At 49.7% G+C, this 16,732-nt stretch overlaps 9 protein-coding genes across 9 annotated transcripts; 1 reads left to right on the top strand and 8 right to left on the bottom strand.

Annotated features, from left to right (window-relative positions):
• Positions 1–824: 824 nt before the first annotated feature.
• Positions 825–1,277, bottom strand: N7511_003225 (uncharacterized protein; the record flags this gene model as incomplete). Its single annotated transcript, XM_057125650.1, has 2 exons — positions 825–1,029; positions 1,102–1,277. 2 exons carry the CDS (start codon positions 1,275–1,277, stop codon positions 825–827), a joined length of 381 nt encoding a protein of 126 aa, XP_056987809.1.
• Positions 1,278–1,874: 597 nt separating this feature from the next.
• On the bottom strand, positions 1,875–2,306 carry N7511_003226 (uncharacterized protein; the record flags this gene model as incomplete). The annotated part of the gene is made up of 2 exons (XM_057125651.1): positions 1,875–1,909; positions 1,970–2,306. The coding sequence occupies 2 exons, from the start codon at positions 2,304–2,306 to the stop codon at positions 1,875–1,877; spliced, it is 372 nt and encodes a 123-aa protein (XP_056987810.1).
• A 1,477-nt stretch (positions 2,307–3,783) lies between these two features.
• Positions 3,784–4,596, bottom strand: N7511_003227 (uncharacterized protein; the record flags this gene model as incomplete). Its single annotated transcript, XM_057125652.1, has 1 exon — positions 3,784–4,596. The coding sequence occupies one exon, from the start codon at positions 4,594–4,596 to the stop codon at positions 3,784–3,786; it is 813 nt and encodes a 270-aa protein (XP_056987811.1).
• Positions 4,597–5,196: 600 nt separating this feature from the next.
• Positions 5,197–7,008, bottom strand: phoD (phosphate:H+ symporter; the record flags this gene model as incomplete). Its single annotated transcript, XM_057125653.1, has 3 exons — positions 5,197–5,891; positions 5,943–6,436; positions 6,488–7,008. 3 exons carry the CDS (start codon positions 7,006–7,008, stop codon positions 5,197–5,199), a joined length of 1,710 nt encoding a protein of 569 aa, XP_056987812.1.
• A 541-nt stretch (positions 7,009–7,549) lies between these two features.
• Positions 7,550–9,004, bottom strand: N7511_003229 (SNG1 family protein; the record flags this gene model as incomplete). Its single annotated transcript, XM_057125654.1, has 3 exons — positions 7,550–7,698; positions 7,752–8,837; positions 8,887–9,004. 3 exons carry the CDS (start codon positions 9,002–9,004, stop codon positions 7,550–7,552), a joined length of 1,353 nt encoding a protein of 450 aa, XP_056987813.1.
• A 1,373-nt stretch (positions 9,005–10,377) lies between these two features.
• Positions 10,378–10,749, bottom strand: N7511_003230 (uncharacterized protein; the record flags this gene model as incomplete). Its single annotated transcript, XM_057125655.1, has 1 exon — positions 10,378–10,749. One exon carries the CDS (start codon positions 10,747–10,749, stop codon positions 10,378–10,380), a length of 372 nt encoding a protein of 123 aa, XP_056987814.1.
• A 1,474-nt stretch (positions 10,750–12,223) lies between these two features.
• N7511_003231 (uncharacterized protein) lies at positions 12,224–13,196 on the bottom strand (the record flags this gene model as incomplete). Its single annotated transcript, XM_057125656.1, has 2 exons — positions 12,224–12,871; positions 12,945–13,196. 2 exons carry the CDS (start codon positions 13,194–13,196, stop codon positions 12,224–12,226), a joined length of 900 nt encoding a protein of 299 aa, XP_056987815.1.
• A 634-nt stretch (positions 13,197–13,830) lies between these two features.
• N7511_003232 (PQ-loop repeat-containing protein) lies at positions 13,831–14,849 on the top strand (the record flags this gene model as incomplete). The annotated part of the gene is made up of 5 exons (XM_057125657.1): positions 13,831–13,875; positions 13,938–13,955; positions 14,020–14,223; positions 14,280–14,553; positions 14,605–14,849. The coding sequence occupies 5 exons, from the start codon at positions 13,831–13,833 to the stop codon at positions 14,847–14,849; spliced, it is 786 nt and encodes a 261-aa protein (XP_056987816.1).
• A 352-nt stretch (positions 14,850–15,201) lies between these two features.
• Positions 15,202–16,661, bottom strand: N7511_003233 (putative ribosome associated DnaJ chaperone Zuotin; the record flags this gene model as incomplete). The annotated part of the gene is made up of 3 exons (XM_057125658.1): positions 15,202–16,248; positions 16,311–16,451; positions 16,509–16,661. 3 exons carry the CDS (start codon positions 16,659–16,661, stop codon positions 15,202–15,204), a joined length of 1,341 nt encoding a protein of 446 aa, XP_056987817.1.
• Positions 16,662–16,732: the final 71 nt, after the last annotated feature.

The following is a 16,732-nucleotide window of genomic DNA, read 5'->3' on the forward strand; positions in this document are numbered from 1 at the left end:
CTTCAAAAGATGAGCCCCACAGTCTCCATATGGAGAACCCCGGACCCCGCGCGTGAAATCTGGAGTTGCTTCGTCGCGCTTTACTAGTGGGCTATTATATTCCCTGAAACACAGCTACTGTTATGATTGTATATATTCTAGATACACACCTATTTCCAAAGAAGTGTTTAGCCCAAGCCACAACCCAAAAACCCTCAATTCAACCCACCCCCCCAAATCCCCCCAAGCCCCGGGCTTGCATTCACCCGATTTTAGCCTGATCAACCCCTGTCGCTATCCACACGCCACACTGCCCCTCCCGCCGCCAAGTGCAAGCCTACGCAAATCGGCTTCGGACGGGTCCTTCTATTGCCGGCCTGCCTTTCAGCGACGTCACCAAATTAGCCGGCCATGGTGTGCTTTGCCCGGCACCTGGATAAAGGAGAGGAACCTCACTTGTACCGCATTCTCTGTCTCCCTCTTTCCCCGGAATTGACCCAGAAAAGCCGGTCCGGGGCACTCCAGTATCTCGGCTTGCGGGTCGGAGATTGGCTCACGGGTTATATCCGGGTGTTCTCTTGCTGACACGTTCTTTTCGTTCTTGTCGGCTGTGTCGAAGGCTTGGGCTACTTGAGTATCCACGCCGATGCATGTTGCTTACAGGCTAGCTCTTGGAACAGGCTTCTTAAACTCCAGATTTATGGCTCGCTTCCTTGGCATTACCACACATCTAGCAGGAGACATAGCACAGTACTTTCGTTCACTCACACCAAACATACAAAGAGTAGAATAGTTTTCTATAGATTGAGTATTATACAATTTACCCCTTGACCCTCTACCACGATCTACAAATATAACTCCCAAATAAGTGCAACACCAGTCAAAACCCCCATCGAAGCCTCCCAGACAGCAACCTTGCCCCAAGCCCCACCATTCCTATAAAAGACCAAAGCACCAATGAGCCGACCGGGCAGCGAAGCAACCATAATAGGAATGTTGCGCTGGTAAGCTGCGATAGTATAGAATGTTCCCAACGCGAGAGATGTCAGACTATGATGGTGTTAGTTTCCAATTCATCAACTTTCGGGGCCGTTGGCATAGACGATAGACTAGACTGCTTACCCCATCGCTTGCACTGTATGATCTGGGATCCCACCTAGTGGTGAATCTGGGAGATTTGACGCTGCGCTTGGGTTGATCATTGTGTAGAATGCGTTTGCGAGGAGGAAGGCTCCTTGCGCGCCGAACACGGCGGGTAAGACGCCTGGTGTGCGGAGACCAATGTTTTGAATGGACATTTTGGAGTGGATTGGATGTTCTTGGGGTGTTTGTGGTGTTCTGGGGTGATATAAGTGACCGTTGGGGTTTGAGGTTGGTTTTGCGGGCGCGCGTTGCTATCCCGGGTTCTGCCGCATGACCAGCCGACTTGGAATATTTCGCTGTGTTTGGGCTGAATTTGGAAAGTTTCATCGGTTCGCTATGTAGCTGTGGTATTTAATAGTCTTTATCCTCTGGCTGGAATATTGATATGGAAATTGAAAGCTTGTAATTGCATTGATGTGAACCCCGGTCGTCTCCGACACGAAGTATATATCAAACCCTCCATAGGATCCTGAAATGATAACCAACTATTTGCCCGGCGCTTTCAAGAAGACACGCACGAATGAATTACGTTCACTTACTCGAATAGAACACTGAGTTCTACATCTGTTTTAGCAGTAAGTCCGTTGAATCATCCCGTATAGCAGATAGTGTCGTGAAAGATATGGTCTATGGTTCTTTATATTTCCTCCATCAATTTATTTCCTATCAATAATTCACCAACTACTGATTCATCCATCGATATTTCCACATCGTCGTTCCCCCTCTCTCAAGCCTTGATCCTAAATGATCATTCAATTCAACGGTCTCCAGTCTCCGTTCATCAACTCTGCTCCAAAGACATTAGTATATCGATCCAAATTGCATATAACTAGAGTGTTTCACTTACTCCCCTTACTGTTAGTATATTTCGTGTAGCCAGCGATATGACGACGCGCAATACGACCCCAAAACAAAACTTCGCATTCCGAATTGTTCCACGCCTTTTTAGGAATATAAAGCTTAACTTCTGTGGCCAACTCCCGTGCTTTAACCAATTCCACAGAATCTCGACCTTTATTATTGGTCACGACGATTTCCCAAATAATCACTTCCGCTTCCTTGTCGTCGATACGCCGGTCTGCTTCCTGCTCTGCCCGATCTTGACTGTCATATGTAGAGATAAAGGGGGTCGGCTCCCTATTATCCCATCGCAAATGCCTCTCGAGAGCTTCATTGAGCATCATTTCGTCACAATACTTGTGAGAATATGACGTAGCTATTCTCCTGTCTCCGGGCGCCTCAAACCCTTTCGCGGGAACATATTGATCCCTAGATGACTTACTGGTCACCCGCCAAAATATCATTTTATGCAAAGCCTCCAGTCAACCGACGGAAGAATAGAAAAATAGCAAGAGAACACAGAAGCAAGAAACGGACCGAAAAGGCTCGCGACTACTTATGATTCTCGCCGTTGGAGAGAAGTTAAGGAACATGGCAAAAGAGGGAGAAAAGTACGAGTTTATATGCCCACCAATTGCCCTCTACGCAGCTGGCCTTTCCAAGGCATTTGTTATCTGGCTCGGCTTACACCGGAACTTGAAGATGTTGATTTCATTGGTTGTATCTCTTAGCGATGTTGCATGCTACCAAAAAGCGTACTTTTTTGATATCCATGCGCATCACCTGAACCAACTCGCCAATCCGTCTCCTACCTAATACAGCCTAGTTAGATGCAGCAATACATGTGGCATCAGACTATTGGAAGAAACATCGAGGACGTCATGTGATGCCGTGTACGGTTGGCGTTTGTTGGCAGAGCGCGTTGGATTTGAAATTACGCGTCTTGCCGACTTGAGTGCTAAGATCTAATTTTGTGAGTATAGATGCTGGTACTGATTTGTCCTCGCAGTGTCGATGGATGGCATAGATAGGTTGGGATGGAAGCAAGTTATGTCGAGGACAGTCTCTCTTTGGAACCAAGCTGGCCGTACTTTGTTGCAATCTATTCCCCGCTGATTATTCGCTCTCTCGTGCGTACATGGCTGCCTGGAGAATTTGTTGGTCTCACTGCATCTACCATGCAAAGTGAGGCGGATTGCTGTTCACCTACTGCATGTATTGCCACGTATCGCGCGTGTCTTTGGTTGGCAAAGGTTACGTCCACTGGGACTTGGCCCTCTAATCAAGTTCGTCTTTGCCATTTGGGGGGCTTTCTCTGATGCGTGTCGACCAAGATCTCCTTCGTCGGGGGTTCTGACACATCTATGTTGACTTCAATAGAAACATCAATTTCATTCAGAAATTAGAAAGACTTTTTTTCAAGGAAGGGAATGAAACAGAGAGCGAGATCTGCGCTGAACAGTCCCACCAGCACAAGAAGTATCCCCCAGAACCAACAAAGTCTTCACCGGCGCGCACTAGAATAATTCAATCCAGACAAAAGCAACTCACCAGCAACCTGAGACTCTCTCAATCTCTCAAACTGAACACCAAGCCGAAGATACTCAGGCAACCTCCCATCACAGCCACGATAATCCTCATCAAGCACCCAAGGGAAAACCCCCACACCGCGGCTATACTCCTCAACCAAAGCGCGCAAACGATCAACCCACGCCTGATTCAAACCGCGAGAAGAAAAAACAAAATGCCTCGGCAGAACCTGCGGCGACAAAGCATGCCGATTCGCAAACTCAATCGACATCCACCCATTCTCCTGCCACATCATAACCGCCACACGAAGCAGCGCCCCCCAATCCCAAGATACCGATACCGATACGCAACAGTCAACGCGCGAATAAACGCCGCGTGCTTCTGTCCCGCTAGGCCCTGCACCGGGGTGCAGGTCAGCTCTGACGCCGGAGCGGGCTCATCACACCGCACGACTCTCATGACAAGCGTGGCGACAATGGCATTCTGGTATCGCGCCACAAGGACAATGTCGTACGCGCGCTCGAAGTCGACCTGGTGGCTCTTGAGAAGGGTGTAGTTGCGCCACTTTTCTGCGCAGCGGATATTCAAGCTCGTGTCTGGCCCGTACAGCCATTTCCATGTCCCTGTTTCTTCGGCGAGGTCGAGATATCCCGCGACGGAGATTCTGGTGAGGAGGAGGAAGGTCATTAGGGCGCCTGTGCTGGTTAGGATTATACGCCCGTAGTCTGAGGGGCTGTTGTACATGACGAAGACGATGGCAGAGAGGATCGTTCCCATTGTGATCCAGCTGAGCCAGTGGTGGAGGATTGATCGGGCGGCGGTTTGGCGCTGTTGGGCGATGGATTCGGCGATTAGTTTCAGCGCTGCGATGAGGTCTTCGCGTTCTGTTGCGAGTGAGGTTGTCACGCTTGTGAATTCGGGAGTTTCGTTCTGTTTTGACTTGGGTGTTGACTTGGAAGTTGGCGTTGTGGCCAGAGAGCGTGGCAGCTCGGTTGCATCTTTTGCATGGTTGATATGCTTGTTGAGAGCTTGGTCGGCCAACTGAGACACCGCGGTGTTTGTGGCCTCGCTCGCTGCAGTGAGATTGTGAGGATCTGAAGACATGATGGCACCTGCGGAGTTTCCTGGGGGTTGATTGGATTGGTGGGTAGCAATGGCTTGTTGCTCTCGTTGAATCTGTGAAGGACACACACGTGCCATGTCTGAACTGGACGGAGTTCAAAGAGTGACTCCAAGCGTAGAATTAATAACAGAATGTGCCGAGAGACGAAATCAAGATCATTGCTCATAGAAGCAAGGGAAAGTGAAGAGGACTCAACTTGGTCCCCGGATGCAAACTCGACGTGGACATTCAAAGCCAAAGGGCTGAACTCTCTCATTTCCTGGAATGAGGTTACAGCTCCATAATGCTCAAGGGGAGAATACGTAGAAATGAGTCGTTGTGTTACATCATAAATTTAAACTACAATAAAGAGTCCCTACATAATTGAAAGAATTCATCAGCAATACAAGTTGTATTAGCGATATTTTCCGCTGAGAAGCAGCCGGAAAGATTGGGGATATGGCAATTCCCAGCACAGGATAATTAGTAGGAACATTTGGAAATCATTAAAAATGAGCTGTGCGGGCTGCAAATATCAAGGAACAAAGGAAAATATTCAAGAGCGACTACGAAGCACCACTTCACTCTTTGGCGGGTTGGTCCTACTCAGCGAGGACAGACGTGGTGACTGCATGGGGAGCGTGGAGGCGAGTCTTGTCCTCATCCTTGGCAAACACGCAAGGACTGACGGGGGTTGAACTATTGGGCTCGCCAGAGAGAACCTCCAGAGTCATTCTCTTAGTCTCGGGGATTAACCAAGAAGTAGCAAAGCCACATAGCATGAACAGAGAGAAAATCTGCATAACATGGTTGAGCCAAGGCGAGTCGTCGGGCTTCTTTGCGCCGCGGTGGACGAGCGGACCGAAGACACACTGGGCGATAATTGCTCCGACCTTGCCAGTTGCTGCGCTGATACCGTGTGAAGTCGAACGGTAGCGAGTCGGGAAACATTCGCCGGGGACAATGAACGTAGTGGCATTGGGTCCGAAGTTGAAAAAGAACTGGGCAATGACGTACAGGGCAAGAAGACCATTGTGGGTGTGGATCAATTTATCGTAAGCAAATCCGATGATGATGAACAGAATCGTGAGCATTCCGAACCCGAGGAGCTGAATAGGCTTGCGACCGATGATGTCGACTGTTGCAACGGTGGCCCAGTAGCCGGGGATGGCGCCGGCACAAATCAAGATCAGGTTGCCAACTGCGTTGCGATAGAAGATCTCGTAGACATTCTTGCCTCCAGTCCAGCCAATAGCCGAGAGAATAATGGAATTGTTGAGACCCAGACCGTAGAAAGCTGGAAACTGTTAGAACATGTCGAACCCACGACCGTTTAAAAGAAACTTACCGACGTCCAGGAAGAACCACGATCCAGCAGTACCAAGAAGAACCTTGCCATGCTCCCACTGACTAAAGTGGTCGATGAAGCCTCGCCAGCCTGGCTGGGGAGGCGCAAATGTGTTGCCATACAAGACGCGGGCACGATCGATCTCATCAGGATGGCCTTCATTTTGGCCCTTGAGATAAGCAATGATATCCTCATCAGCCTTGACCAGGTCGTGCTGAACATCGAAAGTGAATCGAGGGGTCTCGGGAATCGTCAAGCGATAGTAAAGGGCCAAGCAGGCAGGAACTGCTCCGAATCCGATAATCACACGCCACATCTTGTCAACTGCCAACTGACAGACACCAGTGCAGTGTCCAACATCCTTGGCAGACTCGAGAGATGCCTTGAAGCCAGCAGTGACAATCAACGCAATGATGGCAGCAGCAAATTGTCCGAATCCCTGCATGGCAAAGACGGCAGCCATCATGGCACCACGCCACTTGGTAGTCGCGAACCTATCCAAGCAGTCAGCCAGACATCTTTCGCTTGATCTTCGGACAACTTACTCGGAAGTGATAACAGAAGAAAGAGGATAATCTCCTCCAATACCAATCCCCATGATAACACGCCAGAAAACAAGCAGACCGGTAATAGAGACAGCAACAGAAGCAGAAGACAAAGCCTGAGTAAGAGTAGCCATGATAATAATCATCAACTCAATGCCATACATACGCTTGCGACCAATACGGTCCGCCAGCCAGCCGAAGAACAGCTGACCGAGGACAGTTCCACCCGAAGTCGACACCTTGATAGCAGTATCCGAAGCAGAGGGGATCTTGCCCTTGTGCTCGCCCTGCCAGTAGACCACACCCAGCATGCCGACAGCCAGGTTGATGGCGAAGATGTCGTAGCTGTCAGTGAAGAAACCAACACCAGCGACGATCACGGCGCGGATGTGCTGTAGACCGAAGGGGGCATTGTCGATTTTGGCTAGGGCCCGGTGACGACGCTCGCGGGCTTCTTCGGTACGAGCTTGCTCGTTGAATGAATCACCTGCCATTACACTGGTTTCACGAGTAGTGGCCATCGTGAGAAAGGATTGAGGTGCAGAAGATGGTATCTGAGACGAGAGATGGTTCACGAGAGAAGGAAAAGAAGAAGAAGAAGAAGAAGAAGTGCGAAACGAGTGAAACTGGCATGGACATGACGGTTACAGTTCAAACAGGTCCATCTGGTACCTGACAGCTGCAGCAAATCTATAGGGCTGAGCAGGTACAGGTTGGAGGCTGACTTGAAATTGAGTTGGACGAATGAGAAGGCCAGGATGGGGCACATGGGGCAGAGCAAACAAAGTTCACTTGACTTGGCACTTCTCGGATCTTGATGCCGAAGTATGACACAGTTATGGAGTACACCGTTGAATGACATCTCGGAGAATCTAAAAGAATATTATTCACTTTTGAAAAATAAAGAAATATTTGCAAGAAGTAGTATCTGAAACAAGGTGAGCGTGTATAACACCAACTCAATATGTCAACCCCAGGCTGGGATTGACGTAACCAATGCATTCTATGAAAACTTTTCACCCATGGGCACATTACTATTAAACCCAGACGTCACTATGAGTCTCAATACCCATTCCTCATCTTCCACCGCAAAATCCAAGTCGCAACGGGATAAAAGGCCAACGAAGCAGCCACCCAAGCGAACAGAATACCAAAGTCCAACCCGATGCGGGAATGAGTGCCGAACAAAATAGTCCGCAAAGCCTCAACAACTGTAGAAAAAGTCAGCCCAATCCCGATGTAGAAAGCAAGAAACCACACTTACTGCGATGCAAAGGCCAAGCCAAACCCCAGCGATAAAAGTCCGATGCCAACTCGATAGGATAGAACCCAGTCGCGACATTGGTAATGACCCAAAAGATTAAGAAGAACGAACTCCACGGGAATCCCAAAATCATCGCCATATTCTCACACGGCAATCCCAACGCCGCCATGCCGACCCAGTTCAGCATCCAAAAGACCACGAACGAGCCACGGCCATATGCATTCGCATTGTTGGCGGACAAGGTATCCGGCGCGGGTTGGTTGCTGAATGGAATCTGGAATGCGAGGGAAACAAGCGAGTAGAACAGTGAGAGGAAGAAGTAGGCCACGATCGCGGAGATCATACGCCAGATGATCCAATGCGCTACTTTCAATGGCGGATGACCGTCTGGCTTCATGAATAGCGCGTGGACGGGCATCAGGAAGGGGAAATTGAAGAATGCAATGATGATCAGGTAAATCAGGCCGATGGTTACGGCTGGGGCGGCAACGGCTGGCGTGAAGGGGCGCAGATCGATATTCGTGAACCCGATTCCTGGGTTGATCGCTTGGGCGGGGACGGTGGAGAGGTTTAGTGAAGGGTCTGAGATGAGATGCTGGACCCATCGTGGGCCGAATTCCTGGAGAACCATATTCTGTAGGACTGCGAGGCCCGGATCGACGTAGGTATAGTAGGAGTTTTGGTCGCGGGCAGAGATGATCACGGTTTCGATTGTGCCGAAGGGGTCATAGCTGCTGTTGCCGTTTGATACGGCGTCGCGGAGCAGGGCCGTCGCATTTGGCTTGACGATCACGGCGGCAAAGGCGTGCTCGTCGTAGATTGCCTGTCGCACGGCCCAGGGATCATAGTTGAAGTCTGCTGGGGATTTGATTATATAGCCGAGGTGAATTGAATCAGAGGCGAGGATCTTCTTGGTGACGTTTGTCACTGCAGGTCCGATGATGGTGTCATTGCTCAGGTAGGGATCAACTTGACCATCAAAGTCAACGACAAACACATCTAGGGCTTTGAATTTGTCTTCGGTGCTGTATTGGGAGCCCCAGAAGATAGACAAAACGACAAAGACAAAAATACAGAGGATGGAGACTACAGCCGGGTCAGCATTCCTGCCATTTTCTGCATTAACATTACTCACGAGTGCGGGCCCATTGGTAGAATACTCGCCGGCGCGTCTCCTTCAACGATGAATCGAAGAACGAGACCGGCGCCGGGGGCATTTCATTGCCTTTCTCAGCCTCGAGGGTGACAGTCATGTTATGCTCGATGAGGAATGGGTGAAAGAAACTGCGACAGGCCCGTATAAATAGTGATGCCACGACGTTGCTATGCGCGAACCGTTTCCGGCGATAGGGTTGGATATTCCATTTTAGGAAACCCCTTGGCTTATCTCCGAGGAACTAGTAGATCGGGGACTAATGAGAGTTGAACATCATCTTCTAGAAGGGGTTTTCGCTGGCGCAGAAATTTCTTGCTTAATTCCGTCAGGCCAGGTTCTCAAGAGAAATGCGTTTGCTGTATATCCGAACATGCCAAGAAAAACGAATACGAACGCGAGCCGGAGCAACTCGCGAGCTTAAATTCTTCCCTTTCCTCGCAGTAATGATGTATGCAAATACAACCTTGGCAAATTGGACATGGCACGTACACGTATTGCAACACACAAGAGATATCTAGGACTCTGAACCGGCAACTTATAGACCACAGCTTCTTTGCGACCATGAGACGGTCAACACCATCCGAAGTATCGGTCCGAAGCCCTCGGAAAGGGGCAAAGTAAAACCCGCTGTAGATTATCAATCACCAATAGTTCCTCTATAGGCCTGTCCTTCATGGCATCTACCAATCCACCATCGGTTAATCATCGGCAAGCCGTCCCGACAAAATGCCGGACATCGTGAAGCTCAAAAGCATTGGTAAGCTGGACTACCGAAGAAATGACTAAAATGATCCACAAATGAAGCAATAGACCAAATACCCATTACTCCGTGCACTCATTCAACACAGATTAAAGGTGGAAACCCTGGCAAATTAAGCCTTGAGTCTATGCTCAGGGGCGACGTCCAATCAGTTCTCCACGGGCCTAAACCCCGGTGTCCATGTATCAGGTTGGCCCCCTTGCGTGTCGCCGTTTCACCCGACCCTGCAGTAAGCTGACAGCAAATGGGCCATCGTGCAATGGAGACTCGATCCGATCTGTAACTTAATTTACTCGAAATCGGGGTAAAGCATGTGAGGGGAAAGGCATACGCGTCCAGCACAATCCAAGCCCCTATGCAGTGCTCAACAGTGAGTGTCTGGCGTATCCCTGAACACGCCGATCACGGGGATCGACAGTGTCGGACAGACCCTGCGCGCGTATGATGGATATACTGTAGAGAAATTGGCAGATCGTGAATTCATTTCATTTGTCTAAAGGGTATCATTAAAAGTTCTATGTTCGCGCCCGAAGGATCACTCAATGTCCAACGTAAACCAGCCAATCCGAAAAGACCAAACGGAGAAAAACATTCCGAGTTGCACAATTGATCCTGGGACCAGCCCGAGATCGAGATCAAGATCATACTCGAGATCGGAAGACACTACTGTATTCATGGGCAAGCATGTCTCTGACAGTGAATTGTCGCCTTCACTCGCAGGTCACCTGATAAGAACCATACCGGCGGCGGGGACCGGCCATGCGGCAGGTGTTGGTGGAAGTGACCTGGCCCGCCACATCGGAGAGTTCGGTCTCATCGCACATGGTGTTGTCGAAGAATTGGATGCGACAGCCCTCGGTGACGGAGTTGAGGGTATACGCCGAGGCGACGCTGTTGAGGTCTGCGCGACAGCCAGTGCTGCCGGAGCCGGCGTGCGGATCGCCAGTTGCGTTGCAGGAGGAGGTGGGGAAGAGCGTGAAGGACCAATCGATATCACGGCTGAGGAGGGGGAAGGCGGTTGTCATGTTGACCAGGAAGAGGGTTGCGGCCAGCAGGCACAGGCGGAGAGAGGAGGGCAACATTGTGGGGGAGGTATTTGTTGTATTGTTTGGGTTCTGTGAACGAATGTAGGAGGCCTGGGCCTGAGAAGGAACTTTGTAGAGAGGTTTATAGAACACAGCAGCACGATCAGGGTCTGGGGGTGGGCAACTTAAGTATAAATTTGCGCTCAACGTTCAGGGACTCCGATCCAGTTTAAAATGATCCACAGCCATTTTGACTTCCCGTCCCTTTTCTGTTTCAGCCACCGATTACGACGAGCATACGTATACTTCGTCTTGGCCCTGCATCGGATCTCTGACATGCATGGACTGTACATTCTCTCTCCGCGATCTCATGCTTCGCATGTCAAGCATATCGCACAGCCGACTGTACAGCACTGTAGCAACCCGGCGACCCCCGACAACGGTCCATTCCCAATGACCTCATGCCAACGACGATCATTTAAACTCGTTAGGGGAAGTGGGGTGCGCCATCTTGCGAAGCCGCGTACTCTCTGGGGTTCTGTGGCAGGGTCTTGCTCTGCCTCACCAGTTCCTGGTGTTTCTATTTTCGTTGTGTCGGGAGGCAAATGCAGACGATCTCGGGGTGGCTGGATCATCAAGTGACAACCATGCGGCTGCCATCTGACCGAGAGGAAATTTCTCTGCGATCGACATGGCAATCTTGTTTCTTGACGCCTACCGTGGTTGCTCTTATCAGTTTTGTATCCGTGACGGCTCAGGTACTAAGCCTAGCCAGACCCATAATTCTAGACCTTGATTTTCACTCTGTTCGATCGTTAGATCACACTCATTCGGATATGATTTCCATGCTGAGGATTGAACAAGCCTCCCATTGTATCATCATCCATGAAAATGCCTGTTCAGCGGATCTCAGGTCTGGTCGCACTCTGATTCACCAAGCCCTCAAGTATTGTACCAAGCAACCCAATCCCGAAATGCAATGCTATAGCCTCCTGCACCAGCCTTGCCAAGATCCTCCAAATGCCGGGTTGGCACAAACTCCACTCGGCGAAATTCCTGGGCTGGGAATTCAGATGTGGGGGTACACCCGACTCTAGTGCGCGGGTCAGCCAACAACGTCATTTACGGCATGGCGTTCGAGGTTCGGGAGAGAGCCTGGTGATTTCACCGCTGATGATTCTCATAGTTGTGCTATTGATCTTGATGCTTCATTCATGATTTCTTGCTAAATTGTTCCTATCTTAAATGTCTGCATGATATCTATAGTAATTCTATCGACCCCCTTCAAGTCGCTTTGTTGCTAGAAGACGTCGTTTCTGGAAAGTATGAAAAAAAGACCTAGACAGTGGTGAAATAGTCGACAGAAGGTGAAAGTATATGACTCTATTTTCCAAGAAGAGACCTCTGTAATTGGCAGGCAGAGTAGAAACTTTTCAATTATTCTTTTCAATTAGGAGATTTCAATATTAATATTAATTACCTTTCCACCACAACCACATGAAATCCACAGTCGACCAAATAATAATCCAGTCTACTTCTTCACAAATTCACTCTCAGTAGTCAACCAAGTCTCAAAGTCCTTGACATCAGGATGAATCCTCTTCACCTCCTCAATATCAACCCCAAATCCATCATCATGGAACCACTGAAACATATACCCCATATCCTTAACAAGAGCCATAAACAGAGTAGGAAGCAGTCTGAAAGTAGTAGGCAGCGTCTGCCCGGTCCTCTTCTCAAAGATCTCCTTAAACTGGGGATATGTCAACTCATCACCAGCCAGCGAGATAGCGCGTCCCTTGTACGCATCCGCATTCATAAAGACCTCAGCCGCGACAGCGCCAATGTCGCTGACGGCGATCATCTGCAGCGGGGCCCCCTTCAGGACCATATTGTAGGATGTTGCGAAGATCTTGCCGAAGAAGTCTGGTGTGAGGTTTTCGTAGAAGGCGACAGGGCGGAGGATTGTCCAGCCCATTTTTCCAGGGGACTTGGCAAGCAGGTGTTTTTCGATGTTGTGTTTGTGGATGAAGTGCGGGATTTGAGTTGGGTTTTCGGACGATTTGGCGCCGCCTCGATCGACGGAGCTGTAGATGAAATGCTTGACGCCGTGCTTGATCGATTCGTCGATGAGGGATTTTCCTTGGGGTTCTTCTGACGATCCGTTGCCGATTGCGAGCTAGGGTTATCTGGTCAGTATTGCTGTAACCTATCAAGAGTATAGCAACTAGTCGGAAAAAGCTTTGTTATACCTGAACACTGAAAACACCCCAGATCGGCTCTTTAGTAAGACCGCGTGCTTGTTCAAAGATCTCTGCCGGGCGATCAAGATCGCCTTGTACAAGTCTGATCTTGGGTGACTGTTGTAACAACTTTTGTGCGGCGGGGGACTGGATATTGCGGGTTACAGCGAGTATCTGGAAGGGCGCATTCTTGCTGAGAAGGTTCTTGATCAGTGAGCCGCCTTGTTTGCCAGTGGCTCCTGTAACGAGGATTGTGGACATTTTGAGTGTTGAATATCCGAGGTTTCGTCTTGAATATGGAGAAGTATACAGTGGAGATGAGTATGATAGATGCAGTGCGACCAGTACCTTTTTATATTATTATCCTTATGACCCTTGCGAGCCTTACTATGGGCGGGATTCTGACACATTTAAGCCGCGCTTTCAAATAATAGGAGCCCGAAGGCCGAACTGTGTAAGAAAACATCATTATTCAGCTTATATGCGTAGCTCCATCTTAAGGCCGAAGCGGGGTACTTGGTAAGCCATCTGCAAGTCGGACTTTGGACCCTTGAACTTAGCGAGCCGAACTAAAGATGATTGGTTGGGTTCATCTGATAGGATAATTACTGTTTGATTTGTAGTATCGGAACACTTCATCAGCACTGGGATCCCTTAACAAGAAGTGTGAAGCAACTCCCCAAGTATAAACTTGCATCGTCCAGTGTAGCCATTTCCAGTAACCAATCCATCAAGTAGCGTAGAATATTTAACTCGACGCATAATCATAATCTGATCCTATGAACACAGTGTATAGAGTGAACCAGTAAGAATTCCAGGAAACAAGACCCACACCAACTTCGTCAATCATCCCCGTCTACATCAAAATGTCCTCATTCCCTGCATAGACCGAAAAATGAACAACCCAGTAGCGGAAAATGTACTCGGCACTCTGGGCGCGGTATGCTCACATCCAATCGCCTATTCATCATTCAACCCACAACTAACACATCCCGAATACAGGTTTGCTGGTCAATCCAGGTCTGCAATTCCCAGAATATAGACATAACTTATCGACTGGCCTATCCGCTGACACATGCATTAGCTTCTCCCTCAAATCATCATCAACTACAGAGGACACGACACAGAAGGCCTCCAAGGCTCAATGATGCTACTATGGGCCTCGGCGGGCGTCCCACTGGGCGTATACAACATCGTTGAAGAATTCAACATTGCGCTGCGGGTTCAGCCGCAGATATTGACCACTTTGAGCTTGATCACTTGGGCTCAGTGTTTGTACTATGGAAAAGTGTGTTCTCTGCGGGCGATCGTCTCGAAGGTTGATTCGGGCTGACTTTGGGGTAGAAATACTCGATCGCGAAATGCACGGCTGCGGTTACCTCGCTGCTGCTGATACTAGGTGGTATCGAAGTAGGGCTTGTTTTTGCGTTGCGTGCTGCGAAGGACCGCGGACTTGAATGGCCGCTTATTGTCATGGCAGTTTTGAGTGCTTGTCTTCTTGCTGCGGGTGTTTTGAGACATTATTGGGATATCTATGTTCACCGGACGGTGAGGGGGATTAGTTTTATTTTTGTGGGGATTGATGCTGCTGGAGATCTATTCTCCCTCGTGTCTGTTTGTGAGTTCAGGTTCTCGAGTTGGACGAGGATACTTGCTGACCTGGTGATAGTGTTTGGAAAGTCGATCGATGTTCTGGGCATCATCATCTATGGCACGGAATTGGTTCTGTGGATTGGGATCTTTATCTGTGGGGGGGTTTTCAATCTGTTTCCTTGGATCAAGAAACGATCGAACAAGCGCGCTCAAGAGCGGGAGCCGGTTGCTCTGCATCCAATGCCATCGTCGACTTCTGTGTTCAGGACTGCATCTGGGTCTCAGGTTGTGGAAAGGAGGGCATGGCAGAATTCATCATAAGCTGCGCACCTGACTACTGTAGAGCTCTAAAGATATCGAAAACAGGTACATTGATGCATTATATGTGTTCCAACTTCCCCTCTCTACCTTCATCTTTCTTGTCATTTTTCAGCTGCGTTACGTGTAGAATCAGATCATGTAAAGGTCAAGTGGGAAAAGACTAAAAGTAAACATGTATCACTTGGTACGAGGGCATACGAATGGCAATAGAAAAATGCAACGAGATGGAGGAAATGATCTAGGATCAAAAATGGCTTGAAAGAACTAGTCCCAAAGTTTTTCTACTCTATGTGGCGTGAATATTCATCATCAGGGAAGCCAAAGGCTGCCCCTCATCTATAAGGCAGAGAATTTAAGCAAAGGCCTTGGCCTCGCCGTCCTTCAGCTTGCCAGCGTCGACAAGGCGCTTAGCCTCACCAGTCCAGGCGGTCTTGACGGCAGCACTGTCCTTGCCAGCAATAGTGAGCTTCTCGGCGAGAACAGCGAGCTCATCAACGTCAATCTTGCCCATAATGAGGTCAACATCAGTGAGAACGCTGTCGACTTCAGCAGCGGTAGCCTCGCCGGAGGCGGCGAAGTAGTTGACATCCTTGACGGAGCTCTTGAGGATACGCTTGTTCTTCTTGGAAGCGTTCTTAGCGGCCTCCTTGGCCTTCTTGTTCTTCTCACGGTCAGCCTTGGCGGCCTCCTCGGAGTCCTTCTTGCGCTGTTCCTCGTCGGCCTTGGCCTTCTCCTTCTCGTCCTTCAGGCGCTTGATCTCAGCCTCCTTGGCAAGACGCTTAGCATCCTTGCCGGCACGAGCCTGCTGCTTGAACTTCTTGATACGCTCATCGGAAGCGAGACACTCGTCAACCAACTCACGCAGACGGACGGTATCCTCAGTCTTGCGCTTGCGGCGGGCGTTGGCGTTCTTCTTCTCGACATGACGCTTCTGGTCACGGCTCTCTCCATCATCGGGAACATCCTCATCGAGGTACTCGAAGGTCCTCCAGCTGTCGACGTTGTACCAGAAGTTGTAGAAGGTCTCGACGTGCTCCTGGGTGCTGTTCTCGTCACCGAGCTGGGGCACGGGCTGCTTGATGGAGAAGCGACCCTCGGCATCGAAGACGGGGCCCCAGGCCTTGTAGAACTTGCTGCCGGACAGCTTCTTGGTAGGAGGCTCAACCTCAGCAGCCTCGTCGACGGAATCGAACTGGCGACGGCGAGTGGGGTCCAGAAGCAGATCAGTGGCCTTCTGGATACACTTGAAGAAGCTGTCGTTCTCATCGCTCTTGCCCATGGCGGCCTTCTTGTCGGGGTGGTGACGGAGAACCTTCTTGCGGTGGGCACGCTTAATCTGATCGGGGGTAGCACGGTAACGGTGCTTGGACAGACCGAGAACGGCGTAGTGATCTTGGCCCTATCCGTAGTTAGAATCTATCTATCAAAGCAAAGTGTTATTAAGTGGTTCGGAACACAAACCTTCCAGTCCTTGGCCTCACGGGCGAGCATCATAGGATCCTCATCCTCGGAGATGTCATCATCCTCCTCAACCTCAGTCTTCTTGACGTTGTGCTGGGCCTGAATGCGCTCATCCTCGGAGAAAGTGCGGTTGTTGCGCTTCTATAAAATTGTTAGTTATATTGGAAAAAAAAATTCGAATAACCAGGCATATCTTACTCTGCGGGCGTGAGCCAGGAAGTGCGGGCCAACAGGCTCCACGTTGCGCTGAGTGGCACCAGAAAGGGCACCAACAGTCTTAAAGTCCTTCTCGCCAGCCCAGCCCTGAGGCAGGGTAGGGAGGGTAGCATTGACAACTTGAACAGAGGCCATTGTGGAGGGTATTGGTGATGGTCCCAAGTTGTGTGTAAATGCCTGAATGTCCCGCGTTGATTTTTTTGCAT

Source organism: Penicillium nucicola (assembly GCF_028828085.1).
Source record: "Penicillium nucicola strain IBT 29836 chromosome Unknown utg000002l, whole genome shotgun sequence".
Lineage (NCBI taxonomy): Eukaryota > Fungi > Ascomycota > Eurotiomycetes > Eurotiales > Aspergillaceae > Penicillium > Penicillium nucicola.